This window comes from Panthera pardus, unplaced genomic scaffold (genome assembly GCF_024362965.1).
Source record: "Panthera pardus isolate Hobbes unplaced genomic scaffold, ASM2436296v1 HiC_scaffold_1, whole genome shotgun sequence".
NCBI lineage: Eukaryota > Metazoa > Chordata > Mammalia > Carnivora > Felidae > Panthera > Panthera pardus.
In genome coordinates, this window is record NW_026526654.1 from 2,428,684 (window position 1) to 2,446,200 (window position 17,517).

The window sequence follows — 17,517 nt, forward strand, 5'->3', positions numbered from 1 at the left end:
TCAAGGTGACATTCAAGTACCGTGAGTGGATGCAGGTGCTGTGAAAATCCTACCTCTCCCTGCCTGGGGTCTCTGGGCACAGGGGACCAAGGCTCACCTGTCAGGTCAGGGTGGAGGAGCAGGAAGACACAACACACTTCCGCAGCTCAGTAATGTCCCGCGTTTGGGGCTCACCCAAAACTCCGTCTGGAGCAGCGTCTCTGCGAATACTGTTTTGGCTTCGGGGATGTTGACTTAGCAGCCACGTCACATCACCGCCCGAGGCTCTGTGCCCCTTGGTTGGCTGGGGACCCCTTGCAAGGTGGTGACCTTGCTGATGGGGCTCCTTCTGGCCCAGAGCAGCAGTCACATCCCCCAGCCTTTCTCAGGGCCACCTGTCAGAATGCTCCTATAGCCCTCCACTCACCTCCGCCTCCTCCAGCCTGTCACAACATTATGGATGCCATGCAGGTTCCACCAGCCCACAGGACGGGCATCAAAGGCTCCCTGTGGGGACATGGCTCCTCTGCTGTCATCCGAAGGAGTCCTTCACAAACTTCCGGTGCCTGGCCTCCCAGCCCAGGTGCTGGCCCTCCTGCCTTCTGCCCATCCAGACTTGGTGACTGCACCCAGCATGGGCTCTCGTGTTTGTTAGGAAGCCAGTCAACGTCAGGCGTCAGGAGGGAGCGTGTCAGCCAAAGCACCACCCAGAGATCTGCTTTTGACCCTGCTTCTCGGTGCCCAGACTGCAGCCTCCGGCCCCACGGCTCTTCCTCCACAGGCCACGGCGGCGGGGGCGGGGGGGGGGCAGGGAAGGGGCGGGGGGTGGTTTCCTGCCCAGTGGACCTCGTGCTGTCTGCCACTGACTCCACAGACCTGTCATGGGTCCTGTTACCTGGCCCAGCGGGGCCTTCTGTTTATCTTCCTCCTCCTCTCGCTTCTGGAACACCTCGTCCCTGACCGTGTCCCTTCTTGTCACCGAAGCATGAAGGGTCTGGGGTGTTTCCCCACTTGGAAACCACGAGGCCAGCCAGATACAGATAGAAAACAAGGCCTTCTGGCTGGAGCCACATATGCCAGTCCCCACGTTTGGGGGCCAGATGTTAGCTGCAGGAAGTGGGTTGCCCCCTCAGGGGAGAAACCTCAGGTTCTAGGAGACGCTGGACTTCTATGGGGCTGCTAGCAGGCCTGCCTGTGTCCTCTTCCCCAAAGTGACTGGGTCACTTGACGTGGCTTAAAAACAGTTGGCACGGGTTCCTCTGAGTTAGGGGTCACGATGCTGCTTATGAACTATTTAAACAGCTTCATTCGGCACATACAAGGTCCCCTGTGAAGTTTTAGGTATTTGTGGAGGACACAGTTCCTTGCGGGGAAAGATGCACCTCTCCTGGCCTCCACGCAGGGGAGAATCGCATGATGGCTGGAGACGTTCAGTTGGGTAGTGATGAGGGACATGGGCAGTGTCTGAGCGTGTCTGTTGGGTGGGGTCCCGGGGAGTAACGGAATCAATGGGCAGATGAGTGAAGGTCTGCATGCCAGAATGGGACATCATCTGTTGGGGCCAGGCCCCTCTGCCCGGCCCCTACCTCCAGCTAGGAGCCTACTTTGCAAGGCTGCACAAGGGACATGGAGGTCTGGGGAAGGAAATGGCACTCTGGATCAGCTTGGCCAGCCAGGCTCCCCACCAGGGGTCCATGCTCCAGAAGTGCTCCTCCATCGCTGCCCCATGACTGCAACCCCCCAGGCAGGCCAGCCTCCTGTCCCCAGCAGGGTCCCCTCCGTGACAGCCCTGCCTTCCTTTCCAGACGGGAAGCCAGTGGAAGTGGACCCTCACCACATCCTCATCGAGGACCCCGATGGCTCATGTGCCCTCATTCTGGACAACCTGACTGGCGTGGACTCCGGCCAGTACATGTGCTTCGCGGCCAGTGCTGCTGGCAATGCCAGCACCCTAGGCAAGATACTGGTGCAAGGTGAGCCTTGGGAGGGAGGCTGGGGTGTGGGGCATCTGGACCCTGCTCTACCTTGGGGACTCAATGGGGGGCACAGGCCTGCGGGTGGGGCTGATGGTGGCCATGTGGATTCCGACCACATCTGGGGAACTCACTGGTGGAGTAGGGTCCCTCTCCATCATGGTGTCTCTCTCTATATCTCTTCCCCTTCCACCACTCGGTGGCCCCACAGTACCCCCACGGTTTGTGAAAAAGGTCCGGGCAGTGCCCTTTGTGGAGGGAGAGGACGTTCAGGTCACCTGTACCATCGAAGGTGCCCCACACCCCCAGATCAGGTAGGCCAGGCAGCGTGGGGGCTGGGACAGGGTCTGCTGGACGCTGACAAAGTGTGGGTGGGCTCCATGTGCAAGCCCAGACTGCAGGGCGGGGGCGAGAGGAGGGTGTCAAGTTGGGGAGGCTGGGGTGGCTCTGCCTCACACTGTAGGGTTGGCCATAGGTGGTACAAGGATGGGGCCCTGCTGACACCCAGCGGCAAATACCGAACCCTGAACGAGCCCCGCAGTGGCCTGCTGGTGTTGGAGATCTTGGCGGCCAACAAGGAGGACCTGGGCCACTATGAGTGCGAGGTGACATGGGCAGACATAAGGGCAGCTGAGGGGACTAGCTTGGGGCCTCCCATCACCCAGTGTCCCTGATGAGGGAGGGACCCTGGCTCCCCATCACCCAGTGTCCCTGAACCATGATGAGGGAGGGACCACAACCCCCTATCACCCAGTGTCCCTGATGAGGGAGGGACCCCGACCCACCATCACCCAGTGTCCCTAAACCATGATGAGGGCAGAATCCTAGTCCCCCATCACCCAGTGCCCCTGATGAGGGAGGGATCCTGGTCCCCCATCACCCAGTGTCCCTGATGAGGGAGGGACCCCAACCAACCATCACCCAGTGTCCCTGAACCATGATGAAGACAGAACCCTAGCCCCCCATTACCCAGTGCCCCTGATGATGGAGCGATCCCTGGCCCACGATCACCCAGTATCCCCAGTGAAGGAGGGGATCTCTGGCCCACCATCCAGTGTCCATGACAGGGGACAGGGACCCAGATGGGAACCCTGGGTGGCATCCTCTTTTCTCCCAAAGCCACTTGCCCACCTGCAGGGCCGGGGGTGGTCTGTGGATGGTGTGTGCAGGCTGTGGCTCTTCCTGGCTACCAGCCCCCTCTGTGTGGCTGCTGTTGGTAGCCTAGGTGGGGCCTGGCCCCTATGGGGGTTCCTGTGGGAACACACAGACCTGAGCCAGCTCTGGACCCATACTGTCTGATTCAGTCACTACTGGCCACATGCAATTTGAATTGAAATCAATAAGTTACCTGTAGGTAAAGATTCAGTTCCATGCAAGTGCTTGGGCCCATATGGCCACCACACTGAAGTGTGTAGACAGTGTCCCCAGTGCCTAGGAAACCCTGGGCAATGCTGGGTCTGTGTGGGAACCCTTTCTTTGGTGATAGGCTCTATGCCTCTGGGACACAGCCAGGGAGGGCCCCCACTACAAACAACCTGCATGGTCCCCAGGGAGCCACAGGCTCTAAGCAGGCTCCTGCCATCTGCCCTGCAGTTGGTGAACCGGCTGGGCTCTGCGAGGGGCGGGGCAGAGCTGTGCATGCAGAGCCCAGCTGTGCGAGCCCGGGAACAACGTCACAGAGAGCAGCTTGCAGCTGTGGAAGGTGAGTGCTGTGGGGCTGGGCTTTTCCCACCAGCTTTTCCAATCAAGGTGTGCTTCTTGGAGGAGGGACAGTGAGGGCCAAGGAGGGGTCTGGCTGGGAGAGGAGGGGATGCAGAGGCCGTGGAGCTAGGGCTGGGTCCCAGCACCCTACTGGGGCAGCATGAGGTGAGCCATGAGCCCAGAGCTTCAGCAAGGCTGAAGGGCTGCCCTGGGGGTGGCATCTTCCTCACCATCTCTGGGGCAGCAATGAGTGCGTAGAAAGGTCCTATCTGGGCCAGGCAGGCTGCTGGACAGTAGCCAGCCAGGCCTCGTGATAGGTGGCAGCAACATTAGGTAGGACAGCTTTGCCGTGTGCAGAGCACAGGGCTGCCGGGTCTCAGCTTGGCTCCCAGGAGAGGGAGTGGTGTTGGGGTTGGGTTGTTCATGGGAAAAACAGAATGTCGTGGCTCTGCCTCCCTAACCTGGCCGGGGGTGGCCCCTGGGGTCCTGAGATGTGTCTCACTAGGGGGAGATGTGCTTTGGGGTGGGAGGTGAAGGGTGGGTGGCAGGGCACCTCACGCCTCCACTCATGCCTGGGTCCAAGATCCCAGCTGGGCCCAGCCCAAGAATGGCTGGGATGGGGAGGGTGGCAACTGGAATCTGTTCTGGGCCTGCTCAGTCCCAGAGAGCAGCCTGATGGGGCAGGGTGCAGCCCCAGGGACAGCTTCTCCCAGTGCAAGTATCCCCACCTATAAGGTGGTAAGTCTTCTGTTCCTGGAGGCATACAAGCAGAGGCTTGACTAATACCTGGTGGGGCTTCAGCTCCCACAGTAGGAAGGGCTGGAATACATGTCCTCCCAGCTTCTGAATGTTGGCTTCTGTGATGCCTTGGGCTACTGGATCCAGTCCTTCCTGGGGCCCCATGCCTGGGCACCTCTGTCTATCTAGACCCTCCTACAGTCAGCCTACTTGGCACCTGAACTTTGGCCTCACAGCCTTTGAGACCCTCCACAGACATCACAGAGAGGGCAGGGGTCCTTGTTCCTGCCCCCAAGAGGATCCTGTGATGTCTGCAGGCACCTGCACTTCCTGCAGTGTAGCATCTTATGTAGGGGAGGTGCTGCATAGGGACTTCAGTGCTCCCTCTCAGGCTGGCAACAAGCATGTCCTACAGAGGCATTCACTTCATTGTCATGATGGGTCACTTTCTGTCAACGTCCGACGGCTGTGGATTCTGGAAGAGGGGCAGCCTCCTGGTGCCTCACATCCAAGAAGGCGGGTTCTCACAGACCCAGGATTGGAGCCCAGCGCCTACTGCTTCCTAACCCTATCCTGCTGCTTCATCTTTAACCTGGTGGCTCTATGGCCAGCACGGCCCTGGCCAGCCTTGTGGGGTGGGTGCTGCCCCCTCGCTTGTGGAACCGCACTGGGCCAGGAGCCTTGCTTCGCACGGCTGCACCTCTCCAATAGCTGCCAGTACTCACTGGAGCTTAGGGCCCATCAGGTGGCTGGCCAGTTCAGGAACAAAAGCACCAGGCAGCCAAAACATGTCCTGACTCCACCCCATAGAGCAGCAGGAGGGGACCCCAGTCATGGGGGGCGGGGCGAGGAGAGGAGTTCTGCACACAGGGTCCAGTCTTCAGGTGGCAAACAGGCTGGCTCTCTCTGGCCCCAACTTAATCCTCACACACAAGGCATGTTGGTGCATCCCATTCTCTCTCCCAGGGGGCTTCCCTCTCCAGGAGGCAGCTAGCACAAACACGCACATGTACATACATACATGCATGTGTGCATGCACATGCTTGTGTGCACACATATACACAAATAAATGAGGCTCCCAAGGGCCATACGGATACAACTGGTACATTTAATTCATGTGCATCCAATCGGAGACAAGTTTAAAATACTCTTGGTTATCTAAAGGAAAATCCTTTTTCTATATTTCACTGTAGCAAAGCCTGAAATCCCACACACGAAGCCAGGGTGCTGTGTGCCCCAGGCCATGCCACTTGACTTTTTTGAGCATCCCACTCAGCTTTGTCCCTAGAATGGCAAAAGGGACTGTTGAGACCTAAGGGTACTGGTAGCCGCTGACTGCCTGCTGTCCAGCAGGGTGTGGTTGGGAGGGGGCATCTCTGTGGCAAACCTGGCCCTTCACAGAAGTTGCAGAGGAAGAGACCTTGAGACAGGTTGGAATAGGTGCTGCTTGGTCCCACATGAGTCCTATCCTGTCTCTGGGACTCTGATCCTCCATCTGCTGGCTCCAGAGGGGTAGAAAGGTAGGGTAATCAAGGCAGTTGAATTTGTAGGTAGCTTCTATGAGGAGACCTAAGTTTCTTTACTCACTTGGAGCTCAGGACCCTGTCCAGGCATTTCTGGTTGCTCCTGATGGGATTTTCATGGCCTCACGCTACAAAGCTCATATGTGCCACCTCCCTGGAGAGATGCCTTTGTTCTTTAGGAATTTTTATAAAACAGGCACCAGCCATCGCAGTCGCAGTTTGATTCCCATGAGCCATTCCTTTCTCCACTCCTAGCCTTCAGTTTTTGTCTGAGCAGTGGGACCTTAGGTTTGACAAACTCACAGGGCTCCCTGGGCACATGAGCTGAAGAAAGAGCTGGAATTTCTGTGTGGACTGCCTAGGTGGGGCCCCTACTCTTCCTACGGTCCCTGAAAGACCCTCATTTCCTCATGTTAGACACATTTGATGTTCTACTTCCTTATCCCCCAGACACTCAAATAAGGCTCTGTCATCTCCATTTCAAAGATGACAACTGAGGCTTCAAGCTGAGACAGATAGGCCAGGCAGGGCTTGGATCCAGTGCTCCTAAGCCGAGCAGGTTACTACACGGCCATGCCATTCAAACAGCTCAGCTCCAGAGCGCTGCCTGATCTGTAACCCTGGCTATTCCGACTGTTTTCTTTGTAGTCACTGAGCAGGAGACTAAAGTCCCCAAGAAAACCATCATCATGTAAGTGCAGGCGTGTTCCTAACTTTCCTTCTGACTGCAGTGCCCCCTGCATGCCCACTAACCCACCTGGACCTTGCCTGTGTGGCCCGGCCACCTGCTTGTCTGACTACCATATGGCTTTTGCTCACCACGCAGACTGCCAGCACTTTGCAGAAGCTCCAGAGGGGACCCACACTCCCCTGGGGTCTTGACTACCTTCACACTTCACAGCTCTCTCTTACAGGGCCTCCATGGCTCCATTGTTTCCGCTGGGTAGACTTACTCTGTATACTTCACAGCAGCACACCCAGCTTGGACCCAGAATCACACCAGTTAGTTTGGAGCCGGGACTGAGAGCTGTTTCCCACAGTGGGCCAGAGGCAGAATTCTACTCAAAACCCTAGAATCTAGGACATTTCTGTCCAACAGAGCTTTCTGTGATGTTGGAAGTATTCTCTATGTTGCACACTACAAGAGCATCCACTAGCCATATGTGGCTGCCAAGTATTTCAAATGTGTCAAGTGTAACTGAAGAACTGAGTGCTAGATTTTAGTTATTCTCATTAACTTGCATTTAATTAAAATAGTGTAACCCTAGTGGGCAGCACAGCTCTAGGTCCCTTACATGTCTCCAAGCCCAACCCTAGCATTAGGGAGATGGGGAAACTCACGTTCAGGGAAGAGGCTTGCTCAGGGTGTCTCATGATTGGAAGCCAATGGATAACCATTTCCCCGGTGCCACGCCCACCATCCCTTTCTTTGGTGCCTTCAAGGCTGGGGTTGTTGCTACTTAAATTACACAAGAGGTTTGGAGCTGAGTGAAACCACAGAAGACAGAATTGGTTTTGACCTGGATGATCGGGGAGGACTTCCACTAGAGGGTGTGTGCAGGTGGAGATTGTGGAAAAGCTTGCAAAAGCCAGGAGGCAAGAAAAACTGGTCTAAGACCAGATGGCTGGGAAACTCTGGTTGGTCCCCATGGACCTATGACCTCCTCAAGGGGCCTGAAGTTGTCCAAGTTATGGAGAATCTTATCATCAGACATTTGGTCAGATCCTGGGTTAACCCTTCCTCGACTTCCTCCCTCCTCCTCCTCCCTCCTCCCCCAAGGCACGTTGCTGCCCCACAATACATGGGGTAGTAGTAAGTACCCCATCCCTGGAGCTATGCGACTGTGTCTGAGCTTTATACAGATTAACTCTACATTTCATCCATGAAAGGAGCATCTCTATTATTTACATCTTATGGATGGCTCCTGCTCTCTGAGGGCTCACTGGGGTAACCCACATGATATAAAGCATAAGGCACTGGTGGGATGGACAAGGAAGGCCATATGGCTATGTCCCTGCATACCTTCCCATTAACTGCACAAAAAGCACTGGGATCTCCGAAGTGAGATGGTCATAAATGGAGGAGAGACTAGCACACAGAGACATTGTAAACCAGTCTCAGTCCGGGGTTTTGAGGCACCTTGTAATGTGGCATGGCCCTCCCCTGATGCCTCAACTCTTGTTTTGAGATATGCACACTAGAGTTTGAGGTTAGCCAGATGGGGCTTTGTGCTTTGTTTCCTTGGTTCTCTGTAGGTTCCAGAGGTTGGGCTCAAGCACATGTGTAGGAGTTTGTGCAGTGTCACCACTTGCTTGTGAGGACACTAACCCTATCACTCATGTGGCCCCTGCATGTGCTGATGGTGCGGGCACTGAGCAAGGCTGCAGGTCTCTGTGCACATTTCCTCTTGGCCCTCTCCCCGCAGAGAGGAGACCATCACCACCGTGGTGAAGAGCCCCCGTGGCCGGCGCCGGTCCCCCAACAAGTCCCCTTCCCGCTCGCCTTCTCGCCGCACTGCCAGCCCACCCAGGCCAGGCCAGTTGGCCCCCGAGGTGCTCTACTCACTGGGGGCCAGCCAGCCTCGAAAGCCTGAGGTGGAACCAGGCTGGAGGCCCACTGTGCCCACGCTGTACGTGACGGAGCCTGAGTCCCACACGCCGGCCCTGCCCCAGGGCACGAGGCCCCAACCCAAGTGGGTAGAGGTCGAGGAGACTATTGAAGTCCAGGTGAAGAAGACGGGCTCCAGGGGTGCATCTCCTGCCAGAGAGGCACCCGACAGCTCCACAGGGCTCCTCTTCACGATGTCAGGTGGGACACCCACAGGAGACCCCAATGCAAACAATTCCAACAACAAGTTACTGGCTCAGGAGCCCCAGGCCCAGGGCAGAACCATAGTCAGTGCTGGAGAGCCTCTCACCTTCTGCATGGACGCTGGGCCAGAGGAGACCCCTGAACCTTTCCCTCCCCAAGCAGCTGAAGAAGAGGCTCCCCTGGAGGAGATGGAGGAAGGAGGTGCCCTCCTGATAGAGGAGCCTCAGGGCACCAACAGCCTTTGGAGCCGTGACCCCAAGGTCCTCACACACGACGGCCGAGTGCTGACGCTGGCTGACCTGGAGGATTACGTGCCCCGGGAGGGGGAGACCTTCGGCTGTCATGGCCCAGTGCCCAGCACTTCTGATGACCCACCCTGCGAGGTCTCTGTGCTTCAGAGAGAGATCAGTGAGCCCACTGTGGGGCGGCCTGTCCTGCTCAATGTGGGGCGTCCCCTGGGCCCACGAGGCCCATCCAGCTTTTTCAGTCACCGGGAAGTGTCTCCGTCAGGGCCTCAAGTCCTTGGCCCCAGTGGAGTCTCCTTCTGTGTGCAGGAGTTGCGGGCTGGGGGTGCTACCTCCTGGAAGCCATCCTTCTGCACCCAGGTCCAGCGGTCTGCAGACAGTGGCCAGAGCAGTTTCAAAACAGAGGTTTCCACCCAGACAGTCAGCTTTGGGACAGTGGGTGAGACGGTCACTCTGCACATCCACCCAGATGGGGACAAGTCCCCCAGCCCCTCCCAGGGTTGAGGCCATAAGTGTCAGGGGCTTGGCTGTCAGGCACCCTGATGCAGCCAGTGTGGCTGTGTGGAGGAAGCCAGTGCCCCATGGATATGTGTGCTCTGATCCTCCCCTCCACTCTCCAAGAACTCAGGGCTGGAGCCTGCCTGCCCCTTCTACCCCAGGCACTTGCTACCTCACAAGGCCTGGTCTGGCTGAGGACACTGCATACAGATCTGGAGTCTCAGAAAGTACAGAAGCCTCTGAAGAGTACAGGCTGGAGAGACTCATGGACTGCAGCTCTGGGCTCAGGGCTCTAGACATAAGTCAGGGACACTGTATCTGTCTGGCCATGTTCACAAGGCCGGGATGTCAGGTTTGTCCTGTCTGCTCCAGGCTAGGGTCCTGGTCTTCCTCTCAGGTGGGGGCTCCCCAGCCGCATCTTCACCATGAACATTTGTCTTGGCCTCTGGGAGGCCTGTGCGGGGCACAGCCTTGCAGGCCCTCCTGAGCCTTTCTGCAGGGTGGACCAGGGTCTGTGCATGGGAAGTGGCCCATCAGATGGCTCCGATGATGATAATAAACTGGTTCCCTGCACTGTGTCTTCTCTGCTTTCTTGCTTCTCTGCCTGGTGGCTCCGGCGACTTGTTGGGGAGGGCCTTCTATGCCTGGCCCTGGGGACCACCAGTAGCAGCCCTTGATGGGCACCTGACACCAGCCTGTGGGTTCAGGCCCATCCTAGGCTCCCTGGGTGGAGGCGTGACAGCTTGCCGGTGTAGCTTGCTCACACAGGCTGTGTGGCTGGTGACAGGTGCTACCTTGTGACAAGACTAGTGGTCATTCCCAGCCCTCTGGAGGCTGAGCAGCCCTCCCTACCATCTGTGCCTGGGGAGTTGTTGGTGAGATGGGCACAGAGGCTGTGATGTGTTCGGGGTCTGTTGACCTCCTTGGACTGGGGAAGGATGAGACGTGTGTCCCAGTGCCGTTGAGGGCACACAGACAGCAGACTGACAGTCGCTTCTCCAGCTTGGAGGGTCTGAGGATACAGAAGATGAACAAGAGAAAAAGTCTGGGGTGAGGGGAGAGCTCCAGGCGGGGGGACCTGCTGGGAATGGAGTGGTAGGCATCCCTGGGCATGTGTGAGGCTGTGGTGTGACCATAGGAAGAATGACCCCCAAGTGGGGGAGGAAAATGTACCAGGAGCTAGAGGCAGGGAGCCAACAAGGGTACAGTGGCCTCAGTGGGGCTAGGCTGCAAGTGGAGGGGAGGCCGCTGCCATGCATGGCTGGCCTGGGAGGGCAGGAAGGACCCCTTGGCCCCTGACAGCATCAGGCTGTTCCCAGGCTTCCCTAGAGTGTGGGGCTGGGTTCCCTTGGGCCTGGTGGCCCAGTACCCTGGGGTCTGGAGTGGACCATGGTGTGGAGGCCAGTCCCAGGGTGAAGGTATGGGATGAACTGAGACTGAGGGGCAGGACCAAGACAGAGGCCAGGTGTCCAGACCCACCTGTGCCCAGAGGAGCCCCCGTTTTCAAAAGTCCTGGGCTCACTGCCTTGAGTGTGTGGTGGGTCAGATTGGTGGGAAGGGCAGCTTGGAGTCAGCTCACTGGGGCAGCCTCTGAGGACTGGGACAAGGTTTCTGGAGCCCTCTTCTTGGGCCTAGGCCATGCCTCACCCCTACATGCTGACCCGCCTCTCCCACAGATGCTGCCGCCCCTCCCCCAGTTGCCCTGGAGCCAGCAGACAAGGAGATCACGTCTGTTCCAAGGACACTGGTGTGCCCCGAGGCTCCAGGACCCTCCACAGGGGACCACGCTGGCCCCATCCCTGGCCCTGGGGGGCCACCCAAACTCCAGGAGGCTGGCCCCAAACTCCTAGGCACGGAGGTTGCAGATGCATCTGGTGAGGCCCAGTGGCCTCAGGCTGACCACAAAGTGCCACCTGCTCTCAGGGTCCCCCTTGTGCTGGCTTCAACCTTGGCCACCCCAGGTATCCATCCTATTCAGGTGAATGGGAAGAGCCCTGGGGACCCTGACATCCCAATGGCCCCATGCACTGGGGGACCTGGACAAGGCCCACTTTAGCTCAGCCTCAGGCTCCCCAACTGTGAAGCTATAGGCAGGGGGTGGGTGCTGGGAGGTTCTTCCCACCCTGAGTACATCTGTCCTGGAAGCCAGAGGCTTTGGTGGTTAGCCCTGGGCACAGAGCCTGAGTGCCCTGTGCTTCTGGGTAGGTGAGAAGGAGGGGGGGGAGGAGAGAGGGAAGAGGAGGAGTGGGAGGAGGGAGGAGAAGAAAAAGGAGGGAGGAGGAGGTGAGGGAGGAGATGGAGAGGAGGAGGAGGAGGGAGGGGGAAGAAGAAGAGAGAGGAGGAAGAAGAGAGAAGAGAGAGGAGGAGATGGAGGAGGGAGGAAGGGGGAGGAGGAGGGAGGAAGAGAGAGGAGGGGAGGGAGGAGAAGAGGGAGGAGAAGGAGGAAGAAAGGAGGAGGAGGGAGAGGGAGGAGGAAGGAGAAGAGAGGTAGACCCCCTCACCACCACCCTGGCCTGATGAGACCCCCCCCCCCAAGGGATGTTGCCTTGGGGCCCCTCCCCCCCAGAAGCTGCTGCACCTGGCTGTCAGAATGGCCCTTGTCTGGGTAGCTGGGACCCTGTCGTGTGGCTGATGGCCCAGGCCAGAAGCTAGGACAGGAGGGTGCATTGGCTTCTGGGCTCTGCAGGGAGGTCAGGACCCCTGGGTTTGGAGGAGGGTAGTCTCTGTCTGTTCTTACCCACAGGGGCCCTGTGCTCCCACAGTCCCTCCTCCGCCTTGTGCTCCCACCCTCTGGGCCTGCAGGATGACATGGGGACACATAGTGAGGGGCAGTCCCAGCTCCATCCCAAGCTCCCTCTCACTAAGCCCCTGTCTCCTACCAGCTGAGCCTCAGAAGGTGCCAGAGCCTCTCCCCCAGGAGGGCCAGGAGCAGGACTTGGGGGCCCATGCTGAGGCCCGGGGACGCACTGTGCCCATCCGGTAACCTGCTTGGCGTGCTGGGTGGGGGCAGTTCATGAGGGGACATCCCAGGGTCAGGGCACAGAGGAGAGACTGCTCTCAGGGTGAGGGGTGGAGCCCTCACCTCACCCGGGGCTGGGTCCCCTCTTTGTGCATCCCATCTCTAAAAGTCTGCTGTAGTGCGGTGGGGGGGAGGCAGAGCCGCCCACACTCCAGGGGTGTAGGAGAAGAGCAGACACTCATCCAGCTCCATGACCACAGGATGGAGGGTACAGCCTGGCCGGGAGCAGGAGCAGTGGACCTATGGGACATCCACAGCCAGGTGTTCATGGAGACCACGCATCGGACATACGTGTACCAGGCCAGCGACACGGGTGCCACAAGTAGGCGGGGGCTTAGTGGGTCATGTCTGTGTGTGCCCCCAGTGCCCTGGACCAGGGGAGGGACACTCATGCAGAGGAACCTGCAGAGCCACCTGGCCTGTCCCAGCCTTGCTGGGGCGGGGCAGGGGTGGGGAGCTCTCTGCCCGTGTCCCCCCAGGGAGAGGTGAGGGCTGTCACCTGGGAGGGTTGAGGGGCTGAAGGTAGTGAACTGTTTGCTGGGGGCCACCTTCTCCAGCAGGCGTCAACATGCTCTGCACGCCCTGCCCTTGGACAGCTAGGAGAGACAGAGGCTCGTGGGAAGGAGGCACTTCCTGACCATCAGGGGCCTGGGCAGAGTCAGGAGGGGGGCGCCCCCATTAGGGAGGCAGGTGGGCTCTTGTTGCCCCAGGGCGTATCACAAGGCTTGGGGGTATCAGGACAGGCGTGGGTGGGTGGTCAATGCTGGCCCACTGTAGGGGGGCAGTCTCTGACTGCAAGGCCCAGCTCCAAGACTCAATGTGGGCTGATGACACAGCCTGGACCTCTCTCCATGGGCTCCCTCCTGCACCCCAGGGCCCCCATCCATGCAGGTCACCATCGAAGACGTGCAGGCACAGAGGGGCAGCACCGCGCAGTTCCAAGCGGTCATCGAGGGCAACCCGCAGCCCACAGTGACCTGGTACCGGGTAGGGACAGGCACCGGGCTGGGGGCCGGGACTGGCGAGTGTGTAGCATTCCCACCCGCCAGCAAAGCACTTGCAGTAGGGCGGGGGAGGGATAGAGTCCATACCCCGGGTTGGGCTGACAGCTGCCCCGCCCGCCTATGCCCCCAGGATGATGCCCAGGTGGTGGACGGTGCCCGGCTCAGCCAGCAGCGGGAAGGGACTACCTACTCCCTGGTGCTAAGGGACGTGACCCAGCAGGACGCAGGCGTCTACACCTGCCTGGCCCAAAACGCTGGTGGCCAGGTGCTGTGTAAAGCGGAGCTGGTGGTCCACGGGGGTGAGTCCGGGGAACCCTCCTCGAGGGCATGGGACAGGGGTGGTCTGCGGCCTCCCTCAGGCTCCAGCATAGTCCGTCCAGCACAGAGACGCTCCAGCTGGGGGTAAGTGGACATAGTTACACCTACGACTCCCGCTCTTCGACTACAGGAGACAGCGAGCCTGACACTGAGAAGCAAAGCTATCGAAGGAAGCTGCACTCTTTCTATGAGGTCAAGGAGGAAATTGGAAGGTATTGTCCACAAACGCAGCCCCAGGAGAGGGCCGCTCCTCGACACCCCCGCGTCCCAGAGCCCCTTCCCCCCACTCTCCGCCCTGAGAGCCCCCAGCACCTCCTGGAACCCCTGCGCCCCCGGGGACCCCTGAATCCCTGGAATTCCATCCCTCAGCCCCCGCCTTCCAGAGCTCTTTCCTCCCAGTCTCCGCCCCCGGAACCCCCAGGATCCTGGAAACCCTGCGACCCGGGAACCCCTGCGCCCCAGGAACCCCGCCCTCCACGGAGCACCTGCCTTCTCCCTGGGAGCCCCCAGCACCCCTGGAATCCTTGGTTCCCGGGGACCCTTGCGTCCCCTGAACTCCGCCCCTCAACCTCCACCTCCCAGAGCCCCTTCTTTCAAGTCCCCGCCCCCAGCCCCCCGGGAGCCCCAGCTTCCCGGGACCCCGCCCCCACGGAGCACCAGCTTTCTCCAGGGAGCCCCCAGTATCCCCTGGAACCCCTGTGCCTCGGGACCCCGCCGTCCACGAAGCACCCTCCTTTCCCGCCCCCCTGTTCTCCGGAAATTCCGCCTCTTAGGAGCTCCACCCCTCCCGCTGACCCAATGGCACGGGCACCCCCACCCAGAACCCAGTCCCCCAGAAACCTCCTTCCCTGGAGGACCCTCGTGAGCACTGCTCTCCGGAGCTCCACCGCTCCTCCAACCCTGTCCTGGGGAACCGGCGCGCGCCCCCAGCGTGGCTCCCCTCCTCCCAGGGGCGTGTTCGGCTTCGTGAAGAGGGTGCAGCACAAGGGAAACCAGATGTTCTGCGCGGCCAAGTTCATCCCCCTGCGGAGCAGGACGCGCACCCAGGCGTACGGCGAGAGGGACATCCTGGCCACGCTCAGCCACCCGCTGGTCACAGGGCTGCTTGACCAGTTTGAGACCCGGAAGACCCTGATCCTTGTCCTGGAGCTGTATCCCACAGCCAGGCCAGAGGAAAGGGGCGCGCACGCAGACCCTTGGCAGGCATAGGTCTGAGGGCCCCAGCAGGGCCTGTTCTGCTATTCCTGGACACAGCCCTGGCCTTGTAGCTCGTGGTCCCCTGGCTCAGGAATTTTGGCAGAGCTGTGTCACAGGGTCCAAGACAAGCCCTCACTGGGCCATCCCACGCTCCACGGGGCCTTGCCCAGCAGGGAGGTCAGACTTATGGGCCACACTAAGCACTAATGCTGAGGGTCCTCAGGCAGCCCACCCGAGCTCCAGGGAGGGATGCACATGCCCTACTCACCCCTCCCACTCTGCTGCTGTCCGCTGACCTTGGCCCCCCTCCTTGGGGTCCCTGTCCCTCCCACCCTCCACAGTCTGAGCACCAACCTCCCCAGCTTGGCCCCCACCCCCACCCCAAGATAGGAGGTGTGTGTGGGGCCAGGTGGGTTCCAGACTCCAGAGCTTTCCTTGACCTAAGCCCCAGGTGTTCCTCAGAGGAGCTGCTGGACCGACTGTTCAAGAAGAGTGTGGTGACTGAGGCTGAGGTAACTGCACGGTCTCCTGTTTTCCCTGGCCACACCCAGCACGCCCCAGCTTGGAAACCTTCTGGGGTTCCCCAGGGCCTCATGGGGTGTGGTAGTTCCTCAGTAGGGCTCTCTAAGCCCTTCCATGCACCCCCCTTCCCCGGGGGGCCACTGCTTTCCTCTCCCAGTCACCACCTGGCTGGTGGGGCCCTCCCTCCTGAGACACCAGGTGCTTCCGGCTTTGGTCAGGCCCATCTGCTTTCCGGGCTGGAGGAATCCTCTGGCCTTGGGCTCTGGGAGGCTTTGCACACCACCTGCCCCGCGGGATCCGTGCCCAGCTCAGATCTGGGGGCGAGTGGAGCTGTAGGTGAAGGATGGCCCTCCTCTGAGCCCTGGCCTCGATTCCAGGTCAAGGTGTACATCCAGCAGCTGGCAGAAGGGCTGCATTATCTGCACGGCCAGAGCATTCTCCATTTGGACATAAAGGTGCTTGACCTTCTTGGGGCCCCGCAGGGACCAGGGAGGGACCCTGAACATAGGGGGCGGGTAGATGCAAGTCTAGCACTTCCAGACTCTCTGGGGATGCACAGTGATATCAGGTGGGGTACAGCTTGGATGAACTGGAAGCTGTCCCCAAATAGCACTAAAACCTACCCCAAGACTGCCCACTGTCCCACCGGCATCACCGTTGCCTTGGGACAGCCCTTCACAGACCCCTGTGTGTTCCCTGCGGCCCTGGGAGCCCCCTCCTTAGGGCATGGCCTCCCCTCTCCCTGACTGTGTCTCACAGCCCCCAAATATCCTGATGGTGCATCCTGCTCGGGAGGACATTAAAATCTGCGACTTCGGCTTTGCCCAAAAAATCACCCCAGCAGAGCCACAATACAGCAAGTATGGCTCCCCAGAGTTTGTATCCCCTGAGATCATTGAGCAGACTCCCGTGAGCGAGGCCTCGGACATCTGGTAAGTGAATGGCCACTGGGGATGCCAGCAGCCCCTGCCCCACACACAGTCGCTGCCCCTCCTCCCACACCCCCCAACTCTGAGCATACCCTTTGCCCGAAGCCCAGGCATGGGATGACTCAAGACTGTGCTTTTGCTCCTGCAGGGCCATGGGGGTCATCTCCTATCTCAGGTAAGCAGACACCTGCCTCTGTCAACCACCCCCTCTGAAACCAAGCGCCGATCCCTTCCCCATCAGACCCATGACAAGCCACGTGCACTACTGGCTGCTTCCCAGATCAAAGACCCAAGACCCACAGGGCAGCTATTATGGGAACTAGCGGTCAGCCAACTCTGATAAGTAGTTTCTGCTGCGCTCTTTTGTTACACACTGTGGCCCAGAGGAGCTTGGCCGGGTCACCAGGCAAAGCACTGAGCTGTTTCCCTAAAGGGTCTGCCCAGAGCCCCCTCATTACAGTTACAGCTGCCCTCGAGGAGGCTGCTCGTGTAGATTGAGTCTGGATCCCACCTCAAGCTAAGGCTGGGTACATACTCCAGGCTGACCCTTGATCCCTGTCCCAGGCTGAGCATGGATCTCTGGGCAAATATTGGCCATTTCTGGGACTCTCAGGGCTGGATGGGAGTGGCTCTGTGGCCACTGGGGGCCTTGTAAAAGACCCAGCACTGTTTGCTCTGGCCACCTGCCCCCTATGCATCCAGAAATCCAGGTCACTTCTGAAGGCAAAGTCATGTCTCTGCTTTCAGCCTGACCTGCTCGTCACCATTTGCCGGTGAGAGTGACCGAGCCACCCTCCTGAATGTGCTGGAGGGGCGGGTGTCTTGGAGCAGCCCCATGGCTGCCCACCTCAGCGAGGATGCCCAGGAATTTATCAAGGCTGCCCTGCAGAGGGCCCCAGAGTGAGTGTGCCACCCTTTCCCCGCCCCGGGTTCTCACAGGCCTGCCCCTGGGGCAGCTGACCACCTGGCCTGACCCCTGGTCTTCTTCTCCTCGCAGGGCCCGACCCAGCGCAGCCAAGTGCCTGGCCCACCCTTGGTTCCAGGTGAGCAGGCTGAGCC

General features: G+C 59.5%; 1 protein-coding gene across 1 annotated transcript in view; it reads left to right on the plus strand.

Annotated features, from left to right (window-relative positions):
* OBSCN (obscurin, cytoskeletal calmodulin and titin-interacting RhoGEF) overlaps window positions 1-17,517 on the plus strand; it is a 166,376-nt gene that overhangs the window by 141,179 nt on the left and 7,680 nt on the right. Inside the window, 17 exon segments of the mRNA XM_053904975.1 lie at window positions 1,785-1,952; window positions 2,164-2,266; window positions 2,428-2,557; window positions 3,546-3,654; window positions 11,146-11,430; window positions 12,352-12,448; window positions 12,689-12,810; window positions 13,363-13,475; window positions 13,623-13,791; window positions 13,941-14,022; window positions 14,761-14,961; window positions 15,459-15,519; window positions 15,907-15,984; window positions 16,289-16,461; window positions 16,607-16,633; window positions 17,206-17,358; window positions 17,456-17,501. Of these exon segments, the coding sequence (XP_053760950.1) occupies window positions 1,785-1,952; window positions 2,164-2,266; window positions 2,428-2,557; window positions 3,546-3,654; window positions 11,146-11,430; window positions 12,352-12,448; window positions 12,689-12,810; window positions 13,363-13,475; window positions 13,623-13,791; window positions 13,941-14,022; window positions 14,761-14,961; window positions 15,459-15,519; window positions 15,907-15,984; window positions 16,289-16,461; window positions 16,607-16,633; window positions 17,206-17,358; window positions 17,456-17,501 (2,117 nt within the window).